Source organism: Gavialis gangeticus, unplaced genomic scaffold (assembly GCF_001723915.1).
Source record: "Gavialis gangeticus isolate Ggan-Ray unplaced genomic scaffold, GavGan_comp1, whole genome shotgun sequence".
NCBI classification, from domain to species: domain Eukaryota; kingdom Metazoa; phylum Chordata; order Crocodylia; family Gavialidae; genus Gavialis; species Gavialis gangeticus.
The window spans coordinates 47,670,765-47,689,159 of NW_017729000.1; the positions used below are offsets into that span (position 1 = coordinate 47,670,765).

At 42.1% G+C, this 18,395-nt stretch overlaps 1 protein-coding gene across 6 annotated transcripts in view; it reads left to right on the forward strand.

Moving 5' to 3' along the window:
• NRG2 (neuregulin 2) overlaps positions 1-18,395 on the forward strand; it is a 423,875-nt gene that overhangs the window by 400,634 nt on the left and 4,846 nt on the right. For all 6 annotated transcript variants that reach the window (XM_019506597.1, XM_019506598.1, XM_019506602.1 and 3 more), the window contains 4 exons: positions 8,135-8,237; positions 9,229-9,352; positions 10,593-10,720; positions 15,603-15,827. In XM_019506597.1, coding sequence (XP_019362142.1) covers positions 8,135-8,237; positions 9,229-9,352; positions 10,593-10,720; positions 15,603-15,827 — 580 coding nt within the window. The remainder of the gene's footprint in view (positions 1-8,134; positions 8,238-9,228; positions 9,353-10,592; positions 10,721-15,602; positions 15,828-18,395) is intronic.

Genomic DNA, 18,395 nt, shown 5'->3' on the forward strand with positions numbered 1-18,395 from the left:
TTTCTAGGAAATTTGGGAGCAGGGGCTTGAATCTATCGTCATTCCAAACACACAGCTCCCACTGGAACCAAAGAATGTTCAGTAACAGACTTGGACCACCTTTTTTTAATTCCCCTTACCCCTGCACCACCTCTCTCCCTCCTAAAAATCGCTCATTTTGTGCCTAGAGTGGAAGAACTGATGTAAGATTAAGATCACCTGAGTTAACATACAAGCAAGAACAGGATCCCAAATTGAGGCTGACTAGAGATTTTTTTAATTACTTGAAATGCCATTGGATTGAACTCTAAAAGACTGTAAGCCAAACATTTTTTAAAATGCCGCAGTGACTTAGAAGCTTCCAACCATCTTACTATTGGGCAACTTTAGGTATCTACCTGGTCAAATGTGAGTCCTGTCTACTTTATCATAATTTTGCTATTTTCACTTCCATTCCCTCTCTTCAGAAATACAGTGAGGTGCTCTTTGACCTAATGTTTTGTGATCATTTTCCATTGCTAATGTATCACCTCTGAGTTGTTTTCTCTGTGTACTATAGTTCTGCAGAGTTCTCAATTGGCCCCTAATTTCTGGATTGCTCCCTGGTTTACAATGCACATTCACTGTGCAGAACTATTGATGGCCAAAGCCCACCCAGGTGTTTCTTCCACCTGTGTTTTAGCAGGTGGCTTGAGAACTGGTGGTGTGCTGTTGCCTCAAATAGTTTCCAATACAAAACTCTTATTGCTGTTTTTCTTGGGATATGTCCTGTTGACTGTACCAACAACTCCTTTCAGACGTCTCTGAGTCTTCCCAAGGGCATATTCTGCTCTCCTTCACACCTGTGTAATCACACTAGCTTCTGGACGTCACCAGGGAGTAACAGGGAGCAGGGAGCAGAATTTGGCCTTGAGTTTCCCATTTCCCTTAAATAACATTTCTGTTCCTTTAAACTTCCCCTCAAAACATTCTGCATATCCCTGAGTCCTTCTAATCTCCCTGTTGCCCAGTGCTGCGTCTTTTCTAAATATACATCCTTCTTTGTGCAGTGTGGTGCCCAGCTGTGCAGACAGGTTCCACATGGAGTTTAATAAATGTCCTGAACTGTATTCCACCTCTTGTGTCTTATTCCATCTCTTTGCTTATGCTTCTCTGAGCCAGATTCACTGAAGTCAGAAGGTTATTTTAGCCTAGAGCAAGGGCACATTTTGATACCATCTGTACTTCTGTGGGGTTGCAGCTGCAAGAAAGCAATGTTAATTTATCCTTAGAATCAGCACGTCCCCTGTCTGCCTTGATCACACTGCTTTCACAGCCAATGGACTCACGTCCCAGGTTTTGACAGTTCCCTTCCATTTGCACCGGTAGAGAAGGGGTTTCTGTAGTATTGTGTGTCCGTAGCCTTCCTCATTGGAATACTTTCAGCCATTAAATTCTTCACCAGGGTTTCCAGTCTGATAAAATAGCATGGACCAAAAGCAAAACTGGTCCCTGTTACCTTGCCCAGCTGCTTTGCAGTGGCTGATAGCATCCACGATACCAGTATTTTTCTCAGAGAACCTCAGATCCTTTCCTTGATCTAATAAGGAAAGAATCTTTGAGATCTTTGATGATATAACTCAACCCCAAGTTCTGCTCAAGAGGTATTTACTTTCTGTGCTGTTTACATTTTCTAGATGTTGCAGCAAATCCAAGTTAACAGGATTTACATTTTGATTGATATTTACAAGTCCAAGAGGACTCCCTACTGCCCTGGACTGGGCTGTATATGCTGGTGTACTAAAAAAAACAAACTAACCCTGGGAAATAAATTCTTTATTTCAGGTTTCATCCAGTAAATGCACAGCAAATGCAGATGGAAAGGGAGGGACAGAGAGAAAAATATTCTTTATCTCCCAAATAGAGATCTTATAATATAGCACAGAGAAGACCAGCATGGTTAAGATATTTTAATTCCATTGGATGGGCTCACTAGCCTTTCCGTTTAGAAATATTGGAATTACATTCTCCTTTCAACCATCTTGTATAAATTTCCACTCACCAGAGTAAGAAATAGGAGTTTCTCTCCAAGGCTCAAATTTTTGATTCCTCAGAGTCTGAACCTGTACAGCTCTGAGTGCTCTAGATTCCAATTAACATGAATATAAAGTATGGTGCTTCTTTCCTTGAGGGAGGAAGTCAGAGCCTGTCAGGATCAGGATCCAAGTGCAAGCGGGAGTTTCACTATAGTCCCTAATGGATGTTGGGCCACTTACCAATCTGTCATATCATTAGCCAGAATTTTGCACTGGTAGCAGTCAAAAAATAAAATATTAAAAAAAAAACCCCTAAGAAATTTAATTCTGAATCAACATGAAGCAGTTTACTTGATCTGAAACAAAATGTTTTATTTTGTTTTGTTTTTGGGAGCTATATAATCTTTTTTGGAGGGGCCATTTCATTTCTTAATTTTTAATAGATTAATTTTAATCTGTTTAATCTTTTGTTCTTTTTAGTCTATTTTTAAATGTAGCTTGCCATTTTGAAACAGAAACTTGAAAGAAATCTTTTGAAAATATCAAAATGAACCATTTAAAATATGACTCTGAACTGTTTTGATGTTTCCAAAAAAATGTCCCCTATTTTGGGACATTATTCACTATATTTGATCTGATACCACAAATAGTTTGAGTTTCCCCTTTAGCCTCCTGAAATTCCATTTTTCAATGAATTTACTGTCTGTCAACAAATGTCACCCAACACTGCCTAGGATCAAGCTACTAGAACCAATTTACATTTTTACAGCAGGCTATTTTGTGCTATAGAAAGTGAATTGATTTTGGAATCAGGAGTTATGGAGAAACTGGTGCTGCTAATACAAATACACTTTTAAATGACTGTTAGAATTGAGGATTTTTGACATCCCTTTTTATTTTACTTCTCCCATTTTTCACTTTCCACTGTCATTATTAAAACACAAACATTCCATGCCACGTCTTCAGCTGCCTTTTCTCCTTCATTCACCCTTCACTTTTTCATGCGTTTCCTGTGGTATCCATGGTTAGTATTGTGACAGTGTCTGCCTTATGTGTCATAGAGTGGTTTGTTCATCACACTTGCTGTTTTAGAATGATGAAGGTGATAATGTTGAATGTGTTACATCATAGGTAGGGTGACAATATATCCCAGACTGGCTGGGAGAGTCCCAGAGTTTGGAGGGCAGTCCTGGCCAGCCGGTGAAAATTAAAATGAGCATCCAGGACACAGAGCATGGAGGCAGTAGCAGGAGCTGTGAAATAGGACATCCTATTAATGCTGTTACTTCATAGGTGATTGTTAATACCTGTGAAGTAAAGAACAGTGGGTCATTAATGGGCCATTGACTCCCTGCAATGGGGGGTGGGAGCAGAGGCAGGCAGCGTCCTGGATTTCACATTGTCCCATGTAGTCACCCTAATCATAGGTGTGCATGGCACCTGAAAGACAAAAATTGACAGGCCTTAACCTGAGTATGTTATAGTCTACATTGAACATAGAATTATTGTGTACGCTGCATTATTTTCTTCCTTTCACTGTTCAAATTACTTTATATACATGAAAATGTTATGCTTTCAACCACCTCTTTAATGAGACATCTTGGTGCCACCCTAAATTGTCTTCAGCAGCCTTCTTTAATCTCAGACTTGCAGATGTGGCACATAGCTACAAGTTATATCGCTGAACAAAGAGTTGTCAGCTTCAGATCCAGGGTCTGAACCTGCATCTCTGGTTCAGCCCAGACATCCCTGTTGAATTGAATGATATTTGATGCACTTGCAGGGAAGGCAGAACCAGGGCTATATGCTGATTTGAATGGCACAGTAGAGACTAGGATTTGTTCCTTAGGGGAGAAGTTTGTAATATGGGTAAAGAAGTGGGAGGAAATAATTTCTTTGATGGTTTTACCTCTTCCCTTCTTACACCCTCTTTTCCACAAAATGAAAGGCAGAGATTGCATCTGATAAACTGATATTTTGGCAGCAAAAATTATGAACCATGAAAATTCTCTGGGAATTTTTTTCACTTGTTTTTTCCATGGTGAAGTTTCACCCTGCTATTCCCCACATAAAAATAATCTCTGTTCACCAAGCAGAAAAATTCTTGGCCAGATAAATCCTTAACCAATACAAATCCCTATTGACCTGTTTTTATAATTTGTTTAAAACATCAAATTAAAACAAAGTGGATTTGATACAGTTTTCAAATACCTAAAGGGTGGCTATGAAAGGGCTGGAAATAGAGAGTGGCTGTGGGGTACAGATCTAGGAGTACTGATTTCAAATTGCAGCAGGCCAAATTTAGGTTGGTTGTTAGGAAGAACTTTCTCATTATGAGCATGGTTAAGTATTGGAACAGGCTATCCACAGACACTGGGGAATCTCCATCCTTTTAAGCTTTTAAGAGCAGGTTAGAGACTCTGCTGGGATGATTTAGTTAAGGACAATCCTGCTCTGAGAAAGAGGTTGAGCTGGCTGGCCTTAAGTTCCCTGCCAGTCCTACTATACTATGAATCTGTGAGTGCATCTACACATGCGCTTTACTCTGGAGTTGACTAATTAGCTCCACAGTGAAATATCACTGTCTACGTATGTGCCAGTATCAGGACACAGTAAATTAATTAACTCTGCTATTAGGATAGTACTGTTGGGGACAGTATTTGTAGAGTAACGTGTGCTGCGGTGCACATGTAGATGGTGTAGGGCTGTCTGGGGCATGAGGCTACCTGCTTCTTAGACCTGAACTTTAGCACCCTCATGCCCCTGCCAGGCCCTCTGCTGCTTGATCCCACCATCCTGAGTCTGTGGCTAACCCACTGGGTCCCCTGCCAGCCTGGGACTGCTCCACTCTGGCTTAAACTGCTGTGGTTCTGGGTGCACGTGCACTTGGGAGCAGCTGAGTCTGGCACAAACTGTGCCGGAGTTTATCACATCACCTTAATGACATTTGTAGATGCACACTGTGGTTCTAAAACAAATGGATTAACACAGTCTCTATCTTTGCAATTGCCACAATTTACAGCAGTGATCATGGAATGAATAATACCAGCTGTGAAGAAGGTTGTCAGAATTTCCATAGCTTTGAAAGACCATAGTTATCTGTAAGCTAAGTTCAAAGTTAAGCTTTCCAGGATTTTTTACCTAAAATCTAAATTGGGTAAATATAGTCTAGGAAAAGGCCATTTTTCAGAAAATAAAACATGTTATGCTAGAATGCATTTATGGTGATTAAAATGAATTAATAAAATCCACAGAATGAGCAGTTCTGGTGTTGGGGCAGCCAGTCCTGAAAACTCAAAAGAATAAATTATTTGTGATCCTATGAAGCACTGCTCACACCAGGAAAAAGAAAAGTGTTCACTGCCTGTTTAGCTGTTCCTGCTGTGGCTGTGCTCCAGGTGCCCCTAGTTGCCATAATACCTTAACTCCAATTTTACTGTTTGTCAGACAGGGCTTACAGACCCTGCAACCAATGAATATCACCTGATTTTTAGTACTTTCTAGCTAAGTCATGGCTCCTGCTCCCTTCCCCAGTTTGATGATTTCCCAAGCAGAAACATCCATTTAGAATAGTGATTCCACCAATGCCATGACTGCACCAGAGAACTTGCACCATTTTTCTGTACAATAGAGCTGGCCTATTGAAATCTCAGCTCAAAAAGGAAGGGAAAGATCATGTTTCCACTGCCTCCAGTACTTACACAGCATTTCTCACCAAACAAATACACAGGGAATGGAAGAGGAAGAAAATTGAGCTTAACATCCCAGTCCAAAAATGAACTCTTCCCTAAAGTATTGTAAATGATTTAGTGTAATGGGGAGTCCAGAGAACACTAGGGCAACCGTCACTCCCCAACTACTGGAACATCAGCATGGAGCTGCATCACAGGGGAAGATCACATCTGTGCAGAAGATTAGTACATAGTCTGGGTACTGCTTCAGGCCCCATTAATCCCTTAGGACTGATGCAGAGGGTAAATTTAATCTGAATTGGGGAGGAACATGATGCAGTTTTTATCAAAGGCCATACTACTCAAACCCAGTGTTGGCCAAGAAAAGGAGTTGGAGTGCCAAAGCTCGGGAGGTTTTTGGTTGCCATCCTTAATAAAAGGTGAAGGAGGAGCTAGCATCTTGGCCATACTAGTGAAAGTGAGGTACGCGAAATTCTCATAAGAAATTCTCTAATTTTGTCCCCTCTGTTTCCCAAGGAACCAGTCTTTGAGCAAAGTATTCCTCTCTGGCCTGCAGGGTGGATCTCTGTATGCACTGTGTTGGTTCCTATATAAAACTTGCAGAGGTTCATCATGCATCTCAAGTGCCTGTCATGTAATAGATGTCCACAGTGTATAACAAAGTAGTTTGGAATTTTGCTCTCTTTTTGGCACACTAGAACAAATGGTCATAGTGTGCAGAATAAAATATTTCTGATTGATTTTTTGCATGCTGATGACTGAGCTGACTGTATCAGCCTCTAGTTTGTCAAGTAACAGTTTCTGTTCTTATCCTGTTCAGAGCTTCAGAAAGAGTTTAATTTTGTTTACAATTCAGACTTCCAAATGGCAGGCTAGGATAGGCCAAAATACCAAATTTGTTGGAATGTATTTTTCTCTTCCCTTTATTTTCATTATACCCTAGTTCTTGAACATGACTCTAGTATTCCTAGAACCTAATGCCATTCTTATTTTCCTTCTAGTTTTTCACCTCTAGCTTCACAATTGCTGTGGGATTTTAAGATGGTCTATTAAAGCATCTTAGTGTCTCTCCTGGTGGAACATTCCATGATACCAAATGTGAGAAGGGTTTTTCATGTGAGAAAATGTTCTTGAGAATGTTAATTAAGGGACAAACTCCCCAAAACCCACAATGTTTTTTACATAATACATGTTATTGGGGCATCACACACAATAGCTATTCATTGCACAGGTCATTTTGTGGGTCTCCCAACTATAGTGCTCACACAATGACATAGTAGAAGACCAAATTCTCTATCATGCAGTTGGAAATCCGGAGTTACATCACTGATGTCAATCGATGTATCCACCTGAAACTTAGAAGGGAGTTTGGGCAATTGTGCTCATAGAAGAGAAGAGGTGCCTCAGCCATGTAGCTAATGATATTTGAGTTGAACCAATCTGAGGTTGTCTAAAGCTTAGCTTATCCCCAACTTTTGCATAAATTTTTGGGTATCTAATTTATTTGAATTAATTACTTTTCTCCACTAAGGAGCTGTTAATCTGTCACAATTGATGGTGTTCAGTGGATTTGTATTCCATTACAAATTACTATAATTACTATAGATCACCAACTATGTCTACCTTAATTTGACAAATGCACAAACTGCATAGTGAGATTAAGACTGATGTCCTGTGAAACCATACATACTTAGGACATGTCCAGGAGAGCAACTGAGAGTCTTCTGTAATGCTTTTTGTGAAAATTATTTGATTACTTTTAAATCCATTCATATAATCAGTTACCACATCTAATGACTCCATCCCCTCCAATCTTTCCATAGTCTCACTGCTTTCCTTCATGCACATCTAACCTTTGGTTTTTTTCCTTTCAGCATCTGTATGCTTTGGGACATGATGAGTTGTGGTTTCTGGAATACCCCTAATCTCCAAAGCATGCAGATGTTGCAAAGAAATTGCACTTCTGAGTCCATCGTAAAGACTAATACTAGGTTGGATTTTGTGATGGGGCCATCAAAGGATGCCTGGGTATATGTGGTGAGTGGGGGGTGTGGTTGTGGCCTTTATCTGTTTACCAGATCACCTGGGATGGATGCTGAAAAGTCAGAAGAAAAGCTGTGGGGCTCTTGGAAGTCATGGGAGAGAAGTCAGAGGCCTGTTATAGGGGAGGAGCTGATAAGTTTGTTGGAGCTCTTAAGAGAGATTTACAGGGCAGGAGTGAGGAGCATGGGAAGAGAGGAAGGTACTATATTTCAGTATGCTTGAGAAAAGCATCTGTAGTTTTGGGTGCGACCAGAAAGGAGCCATGGAACGGTGTGAGGTCTGTCCATGACAAACTACACCTGTTTGATTCTGCTTCCTTATGGGAGTGCCAGTCCTTGTGCAGTCAGAACACAGTGTTTGAATGCAGGTACATTTTAAAATAATTTATTTATCTCATCTTTGCAGAAGCTGAGGAACTTTACCAGAAGAGGGTTTTAACTATCACTGGGATCTGTGTTGCATTGCTTGTGGTTGGAATAGTTTGTGTGGTGGCTTACTGTAAAACCAAGTAAGTATTAGTTGCCAAACAACAAGTATTAGTTACCAAACTTTACAACAAGATTGAGGTTCAGGGTTCATACCTCCAGCTATGACACTTACGGACCTAAATAATACTTCAGATGTTGATAGTACTACCCAACTTATATCTGCAAAACAGCAGTGTCTAACACAGCAGGAATGTAGAGTTCAAAATCTGTCTTCACCTGGCCTTAGTTTCCCCTTGAAGTCAGAAGAGGACCAAGGCTCTTGTTCACTCTGTGCTGGTGTGAAGTGTAGAACAGGACTGGAACAGGACTTCTAGCCTAGTCTACACTGGAACTGAACTTCTAGCCTAGCGTGGAACAGGACTTCTAACCTAGAAAAAATGGCACCAGACTGGGATCTAGGAAGGTCTCCTTCCCCCTGGCACCTACTGGACATGAGTTTTTGCTGGGTAGAATTCTATGACTTACTCCCACCCAGTATGCATGTATGTGACAGCATACCTGCCTAGATAGCACAAGCCTTGTGCACAAGTTTACTTGCCATGTTAATGCTTGCAAATCCACACTGCATAGGCAGTAGGATTGCAAACTGTGCAAAAGTGCCCAGAATGCCATATACACAGCTGGAAAAGTGCCATTTGGGAGCATAAAGTGAAACAGAATCCTGCCCTGAGTGCAACCAAGCTACAAAGTTTGAGTCTGAATCCAAATTTTACAATATATTCCATGGGTTTGGGCCCATATCTGCTTAGAAGCTTTGGAAAACCATGAAAATTGTAGGTAGTTCCGAACACTGGGGAATTCACTTTTCTTGTGTTCATGATTTTCCACAAGCCCAGTCAACAGTAAGTACAGTAATGAATGTTACTGTAATGAGAGTTAAAAGTTTGCCTTTACATCCTTTATTTGTCTCCTCTGAACATCTTGGGCCTGAAAAGTCCAATGAGTTATTAAAATTTAAAGTCTAACTAAAGCAACTTAATCTGTTTCTTGCTTTTACTTTTTTTTTAACAGAAAACAACGAAAGCAAATGCATAGTCATTTACGGCAAAATATGTGCCCAGCCCATCAGAACAGGAACCTTGCAAATGGCCCTAGTCATCCCCGGCTGGATCCTGAAGAAATTCAGATGGCTGATGTAAGTGCCCTTCATGTAAATCAGTGCTGGAGGCTACTAGACATATTGTTCAGGCTGCAATTGTTTATTACGTGTGACATTAAAAAAATCAAAATGAAGAAATGCACGGGTCCTTTTCCAAAGTTAAAATGGGAGTGGAAACTTGTTTTTTAAAGTCAAAATTTGTCTTTTTAGGGCAAGGAATTCAGAGCAGAAATATTTGAACTGACCATATTTAATTCTGCTTCCCTCTTTGTGAGACATTCCTGGTATTTTCTGTTCATTAAGATATCCCCAAATGCATCATTCTATAACATTACAAATACCATGCATGACAAGGGTGCTGACAATGCGGCTGGGGCTGCTGCTGTTGTCGTGTTGTGTAGATATAAATGGCATTTCATACAGAACTATAGTCCACCACTTTTGCTGGGAACTCAGATATCACAATGATGGGCTCAGTAAAGAACTTATGCTTCAGAAAGGCACATAACCATGTTAAGTTCATGCATGTGAGAGGTCCCACTGAATTCAATGGTGTTATCAACCTGCTTAAGTGCTTTTCTGTATCAGGAAAGAATAAGAGTAGGAAGGACTCAGATTCATAGCCAGTAAAGACACCAGACTAGTTTCCCGCCTGTGTCCGAGCCCTGGTATTCTAATTTTTACTTACTTGATTTCAAACCATCACATTCTCTTAGCATTTTTTGCATAGAATAGAGTATATGCTGTCCAATATATTGTACATAAGGGTCCAGAATATTACTGGTCATGAGTATAATGAATTACTTGACAGCTGCACCAAACATAGATAGATATGTTGTAAAAAGTTATGCAGACAGACAGTCATGAGTGCAGAAAGAGAATCAGCAAAAGCAGCCACATTACCATTCTGTGGCCCTGAGAATTCCCCAGCAATACCTTGTAAACTCTCTTGGTGATGAGCAGGCATAATCCATGCAAAGTATGTGGTTGATCACTGCCAGCTCACAGAAAATCTGAACATAATTATTTGAACTACACCCCATGTCTTCAAGGCGCTTGGTATTCTTCACACCCCTTCATACTCCTTGGCATTTTGAAGAGGCCAGAACAGAGGCACACAACAGCCACAACTTTTTAACCTTTTGGATACACTGTTGTTACTTCTCTCTTTTCACTGAGCACTGAGCTGCATGCCATCATATGCTTGTTACATGGGTTGATATAATATAATTTAACCAATATCATTAGCTGATCTTTGGGATACTTTTCATTACAGTATATTTCTAAAAATGTTCCTGCCACTGAGCATGTGATACGAAGGGAAGCAGAGACAACATTTTCAGGAAGTCATTCCTGCTCACCGTCTCATCACTGTTCCACAGGCACTCCAACATCAAGCCAGAGGTGATGTATGCCATTTCCCTATAAAGCCATACAATCACTCTAAGAATAATTTTAGCAACACAAGCATTGCTTAATTCAAAGCAAATACAACATATTTTTTCATCTTCATGGTCATTTTTCATGGACGTTTGCAAAATACTGTCATTTAGGCTCTGTCTACACTGTAGGTTTCTGTAGTGCCAGCTCTTTCATTTATGGTTGTGAAGAGGTGTGATGGCAGACTGACCTTGCTATGCTGGCAAAGACTCACAGCGTTGGTGCAATTATTCTGTCAAAAATGCGCTTTTGCTGGCATCACTTACTTTTCAGTGCTGGAAGAAGCTATGTGGGCAAAAGTACATATTTCATGGCATAGATTATGTCCAAACCAGAATCCTTTTCTGTTATAGTATATATCATAGGAAGAGATAGAAGGGACCCCAGGAGGTCACCTAGTCCAGCTGCCTCCAGATCAAGGCAAGACCATGCCAATCAAGTATCTGTCTAATCCCTGAACATTTCAGGGATGGAGATTCCACAACTTTTCTAGATAGCCTGTTCCAATTTTTAGCCATCCTTATAGTAAGAAAGTTCTTCCTTTATAGTAGATCCAGGTGATCCCTCCATTTTGGCTGTGCTGTGCCTGCACAGTGGACTCTGCACTGTCTGCCTAGTCAACACGGGCTCCTGCCAGAGCTCTGCATAAACAGTAAACTCTGAGCTTACCAGCTTACTGGGGCAGGGTCTGGCTGAAGCCCCTGTTTTCTGTGGCTCTGGAGCCCAGAGGATGAGTGCTGCTGCTCATCACCCTTCCCCTTCTTTCCGTCCCCACTGAATTTAGCAGCAGGGAAAAGGAAGAGAAGAACAGTAGTGGCAGGGCCAGGAAGGCCCAGGAGGAGGGAGCAGGGCCTCCATCCAGGCCCCACACTGAGAGGGCACAGTTGAAAGGGGCTGTGACCCTGCCACTGTCTGGATCCACCCCCTTGTACCTACAGAATGCATGCAATATACTTCCTCTGAACAGAAAATACTTTAGCGACCCTAGTGCAGTGCTGGAGCAGGTTATTTTTTTCTGTGAAGGGGAAAAGCTAAGTAGCACAGATGCAACCCTGAAGTAATGCAGTTTCACTGCCACCTGCAGAGCTAGCTTGGATAATTCTGCAGGGTATCACCTATGTTTGTGTTGTTACACAGAGCACAGGGCAGTGCCATTAAGAAATAGCCAAGCTACCTTCACGTGTGCTACTTTTGAATCTGGAAGCACTATAGCCACTATAGCATAGCACTGTGCCCAAATTAATAAGCCCTGCTTCTCAATAGAGCCAGTTAGTCCTCCTGTATTGCCCCATAAATACCACTATGCTGTTTTCAGTTTGGGAGGTAGTGCACATAGAAAAACAAAGCCAAGTAGCAAGTTTGTGGTGCGGAGAGGCCTTAGGCTCCATTTATATAATACCTAGCTCTCATATGAAAATTTCCATCATCATGCCTTAAAGTACTTTACAAAGGGGTCTTAGGGCCAAGTTTATGAATGTAGCTTGATACACAAAAGGGCAGAAAGACAACAAATAAGATTTTGAAAAGTGTAGGTACTTAGGTATCTAACTCAGTTAGGTGTCTAACACAGTGTGCCAACTCACATTTCCTTCAGTGGCAGTTACTTGCTTGACATACGCAGTTTCCTTTGACTATCCCATTGGTACCTATAGGTGTCTTCAGGTACCTAAATATCTTTACAGATCTTGCACTAAGCATGTAAACCATTTTTGTAAAAGGGACCTAGGGTCCTACATCGCATCATTTTGAAAAGCTCACCCTTTATGTCATTTGCGTACTACAGTCCTGTTGCTTTAAATTCATCAGAAGGTACTTGAGATGGGCTCAGGGACTCATCTGGGTAACTTCTGTTTCAGAAGGTGTGGTTGACAGGATTTTTACAAAATCACAAAAAGCTCAGATTTGACTGATAGGCCTGGGCTCACTATGACTAATGACTAATCTAATAAAATTATAATAATTATAATAAAATTCATTCTAATATTAATATTCCAGTGGTTATTAGCATTTTTAAATACTACAGGTAAGGTGTATATTCTCACAGCCGCAGGATGTGTTCTTCTGAATTTATGACTGCAAATATGCCTTTTCTCCAGTTGGGTTTTTAAGTCTGGTCATAGAAAGACTACTTCAGATGATTGCTGTGGCATGTTTAGAGCTAAACTTTAAATGGAAAAAACTGGGTTGTACTTTTGCAGCATACACATACACAAAATGGAAGTATCTACAAGTAGGAAAGCATGTGTCTGAAGATAAATAATTTATTACACATGTACAGATAAACATATATGTAGTGTATTTTACTAATGTTTGAATATTTTGCCCTATTAGGTCCTGTAGTATATAAGTATAGAGGGCTATAAACATTCTTAAATATAAGTGTAGGTCTTCAAAGTTCAGGTCTGATTTGGCAAGTGCAATTTTCACCAGCAAACACTACTTCATGCAACTTATTGCAGGCCAATGTGGTTCAAAATGTCAAATTCTTGGACTTTTGTATCTTCAGAAGTAGAACTTTCTAGGGCTACTGTAACATTTTGGGTCTCAGTTATGTGTGTGATCGTAGGTCATCAGAGAAATGGCAGTAGTTCTTGTTAAGAGAGACTGTCAAGATGTTATTTTTCCACATTTTAAAATATTCATTGAGGTGGAAAAAACTATGCATCTATAAAACTGGGGTTATGACCTTTTTCAAGCACATTTCAAATTGCAAATAAACCTTTTCCATTTTACAGTGTCCAGGAAGGTCCTGGGTTGCATCCTCAGATACCCTAGAGAATGGCTCAGAATGGATGTCTTTCTGCCTTTTTCTTTGTGGATGTTATTTTTCTGTCTCCTTTATTCTAATGAAAGCTGTGTTTATTCTAGTGAGGGAACTCTGAAAAAGCATTCAACACTGAGACATAATTGTAAGATGACACTGGCATGTTTATATCTTGTTGGTGAATGGCAGATCATCTGACAAGTCAAAAGGTCTCAGGCCTGATTCTGATTTCACTTTTGCCAGTCATCCACTCTAAGTTTATGGACATATGAAAAATGTACTTTATGACAGAGTTTTACCATATGTCAGCTGCTCTGCGGCAGCTGCCAATGTGTATGCTCTTACCCTGTTTTAAGTGTAAGCTAAAGCAGCTTAGTCCTCAGTGAAAGAGGAGGGAGTCACCACACTATAACTTCCTGTTTTTCTGGGATAAGAGCATACATATGGACAGTCACTGCAGAGCAGCTGATGTGTGGTAAAGTCCTGCTTCTTATCACATTGTGGTAAAGTGTTCCTATGTCCACATCCTAAATTTTGGTAGATGTTGATTAATCGTTTGCATTGTAGATATTCTGAGAAGTGTTCCAGAAAACAAAAGATCTTTTGAAGGTACTCATGTACCTCCAGCAGTGTTACCATTCTGTTAGTTCACAAATTTTGGTGGTTTAGACCTGAATTTTTCAGGTATCCACACAACATTTTGCATTCCTGAGTTGCGCATACAAAACACAGGGCTTTAGTTGTGTGCCCAGAGGTACATGTGCAAGCATAGAGCTGTCTGGCATGCTCCCACCAAGTCCTTTGAACTCATTTCAAAATGTTTAGGCCTTTAGGCCAGATTTACAAAGGTATTTAAACACCACCTAAAGATGCAGGTAGATATCTAGAGAGCAAGAGAGGCATCCAGTTGCCAAAAGAGTGTTCCATATCACTCATTCTCTTTTCTATGGGGACACCATTTGACACTGCAAATGAATTTGGTGGTTGTAGGTGAGAGTGTGCCTTGGGTCATCAGTAATAAATATATTTCATAATTAACGCATCCTTTGAAAGCTGTTAATAGTACTGTCATCTTGTGGAAGCACTCATCTGCAACCTAGGACCAGGTTCTATGTGGGCATAACTCCATCAATTTCAGGGACATGAAGCCATTGGAGAATTTGACTCCCAGACCAGAGACAGGTTGCCATTTCTGAAGTGTGGGGCTATTACTCACAGAGAAGATCTTTTTCCCATTAATGGTCATATTCCCAATATTGGGCTGATCAACTCAAAACATGAGGGATATATGTCATCTCCAGCTGTCTGCACAGAAGTAAGTTGGCACATATAACGCCAGTGTGCATGCATCAAAAGATTCCCAGGCTGGATCTTTTGATTTCATATTGTTCCTTCCAACTATAAAAATCAGCCCCTGATATCAAAGAAAACTCCTACTGATAGTCAGAAAAGACTTACCTACCTTGCCTTAAGTCAAAAACACTGTAGTCTTATTGAGGTACTGAGTCTCAGCATACTATTTGGTATCTACTTTTATTGGCCTCTTTCAACAGCCATCACTGAATGGAATTCCTTATCTGCGGCACATGCATGTTCACATGTGAAGTCCCTTGGTGAAACTCCCGTTGACTTCAGTATTTAGATCAGTAGTCATGCTGTAGGCAAAAAGGAAGCAGCAATCTTTGGACTTCACTTTTCTAGTGGGCATAAACTGAGCACCCTTTGTGTATCTAACTGGAAACACAGCTCTGCAGGTATATGTAACGTGGGTATGAATGGAGGTGTGTACATGTTTAAGTAACTGATCTATCAGTGCAATAAGGCTGTGACATTTCTATTTGTCTTCTTGTATAACCAGCAATAATTACACTTACATTTAATAGGTAAATTTAAAAAAAATGAAGGCCAGGTTTTAAAAATCAGGTCTGTAACAAGACACATTCCTTTGAGTCAAGCAAAGCACAGAATGAAGTGTAAAATGGATGCAGTAGAACAAATGAGTTTTTGCATGACAGTGCATTTTGTAGGAGCAAATGACAAAAGTTCCCACAAACTTCTCTTGATCTGTGGTTTGATCTACAGACATGAAAGCCACACATGGAGCTTGGAGAGGACAGAGAGCCTGACTTCTGATTCCCAGTCTGGCATCATGTTATCTTCAGTGGGAACCAGTAAATGCAACAGCCCTGCCTGCATTGAGGCTCGTGCCCGCCGAGGACCTGCATATTGCATTGAGGACTCAAGAAGACCCATGATGCAATATAGGGATTCTGTGGATTCACTGCGAGACTCACCGCACAGCGAGAGGTCAGGCTTCACTGTTTTGCACCACCACCAAGATGTAACAGCCACAGTGCAGATGCGTATGTTATAGGTTAAAATCTATGTAAGTGAAAGACAGTAAATAAGGGCATCTGTATTCATGCAGAACATAAGAACATATTGACCCAGAACAATCGTCTCTGCTTTCCCAAGCTCTAATGCTCTGTGATCTTGAACAAATCACTTATATCTATATTTTCAGCTAATGCTTGAATTGTGGGTATTGGCTTTATCAACCAGTGAGAGAGTGCACTGTATATCTCCGAACAGCCAAAAAGTGTTATGACCAACCTGAAGGGACTCTCCTTCACCGCATCCCTTTGCAAACAGGTAGCACCCTTGCAGCAATCAATGGAACAAGGTACTCAGTATGTTTTCCCTAACGATGTTGTGGCTGGTTTGTGCACAGAGGCTCCAGGGGTGTTGACCTTTCACACTTCCATGGACGTCCTGCTGGGCTGGCCACAGTTTGGTTCTCAGCTTGCAGATGATACCAAGCTTCAAGAGAGTCTGGGTAGCAGAGAGAGGTGGTCCAGGTGATGCAGTGAATAGGCAGGCTGGGAAAGCTAAGTAGCAATAAGTGAGTTGAGGTTGAGAATAGGTAAATAAACAGTATTGTACCTAGGGAGCAATACTAATCAGCTCCAGTAGAAATGGAAAACTACTATTTAGAAAGTAGCATACAGAAAGAAAGCCCCACAGCTTAGACTAGTGAATATATTTACTATGAGTTCATACTGTAATGCTGTTACTAAGAGAGCAAATGAATTCCTGAGTTGTGTCTATAGATAGGGAGATCTCTTATAAGTTAAAGAAGGTTATAACAGAGTTTTGTCGAGATTTTGTTGGAAGTACACCATGAGCACTTTGGGGCCCTGCATTACAGAAAAGCCACTGCAGACCGAGAGGGAATACAGAGTACAGCAGGCACAGGGATAAAAGGCATTTCAGGATTTGACATAAGATGAGAGACCAAGCAACTTTGATTCACAGAGCTGGGGAGGTACTGCAGGGAGAAAAGATATATGTAAGGCTGAGAGGATACCTTTAAGGTTGAGAGAAAGGCACAAGTCAGACTGCTGTGGATCAAAAAAGTAGGGGAGCTAGGATACAGGATACTGAGGGTCAGATGCCAAACCAGATGAAATCATTGGAATTCTCTCCATTGATTTCAGTAGGCTTGGAGGAGGCCCTAAAAGTGGATGAATTCAGGTTATACAGGATATGAAAAAAACATGTTATGACTGGTCAGTCTGTGTCTTTGTTGTGTACAATCATCTGAGAGCCATTTGGCTCTGTGTCCCCTGAAAGCACAGCTATACTAGGTCTAGATATCCCCCCATACCCTATTTCATATATATTAATGGCCCTTCAGGAAGAGCAAAATGGTTGCACCTGAAGTATAACATAATCCAGGGGTGGGCAAAATATGGCCTATGGGCTGGATCCTGCAGGGCTCCCCAAAAATTTAGAAACTTAATATTTATCTGCCCCTAGCTACCTGTCAAAGATGACAGGAGCCAGGGGCATTAGGAACCAGGGGAAGCCACAGCAGACTCCTGCAACAGCAAGGCCCGACCTGCCCTGCCACCCCAGCTGGAAGCCCCTGCCTAGCAGAGGCTTCTGGCCTGGGACCATGGGGCTGTTCGTATCTCCCTGTGCAGGAGCAGGAAATTCAGGTAAGAAGGAGGGGAGGAGGTGGGGGGGCAGGGGAGGACTAAGGGCAATCGCCTCAGTCCTCAGGATCAGGCCAGCTCCTGCTAAGTTCAATGGTCTGGCCATGCAGCTGGGAGCCACGTGGTGCAGAGCAGCTGATGGGTGGGCAGGAAAGTGGGGAAAGCGGCGGCTGAGTAGAGTGGAAACAAGTGGGTGTGCAGGAGCATGCAGCCCATGCTGGTGTCCCAGGACCAGTGCCAGCAGGGCCCAGAGCAAGAATGCGGGCCATGGGCTGATAGGGGTCTATGGAGCTGGGCTGGGCTGCACCAGCAGGGAGAGGAGGGAACTGGCCCAGCTCCATAGAGCCCCTGCCACCCTGCTCTGGGCTCCACCAGTACTGACCTTGGGACACCAACGCAGGCCCTGCACTCCCCTCTAGCTGTCGCTGGCTCCTGTGTGCCTGCTCACTCCCAGCATCCCCCACCCCAGCCCTGCAGTACAGGCAGGGACAAGTGTGCGCAGCCCTGACCCTGTGCACCCCGCGCTTGCCCATCTGGTCTGAGCAGCAGCAGCGCAGGACAAACCGCTGCTCAGCATGAGGGAAAAGTGCCCCCCACTACCACGACTGCCGGACAGTGTTTGCTGTGGCTGCCCAGAGCCCATGCCGCACAAGGCTGCAGTGAGGCTCCTTCACTGCCACTTGTGAGCTGCCCAGCTTGACAGCAGTGGTTGTGTGGAGCAGCCGCGCTGGGCAGCTGGCAAGCAGCAGTGAAGGAGCCTTACACAGCCTTGCACAGCATGGGCTCTGGGCGGCCACAGGGGCTCTGTGGAGCCGGGCAAGTTCCCCCTTTTCCTGCTGGTGCAGGCCAGCCTGGCTTCATAAACCCATGCCAGCCC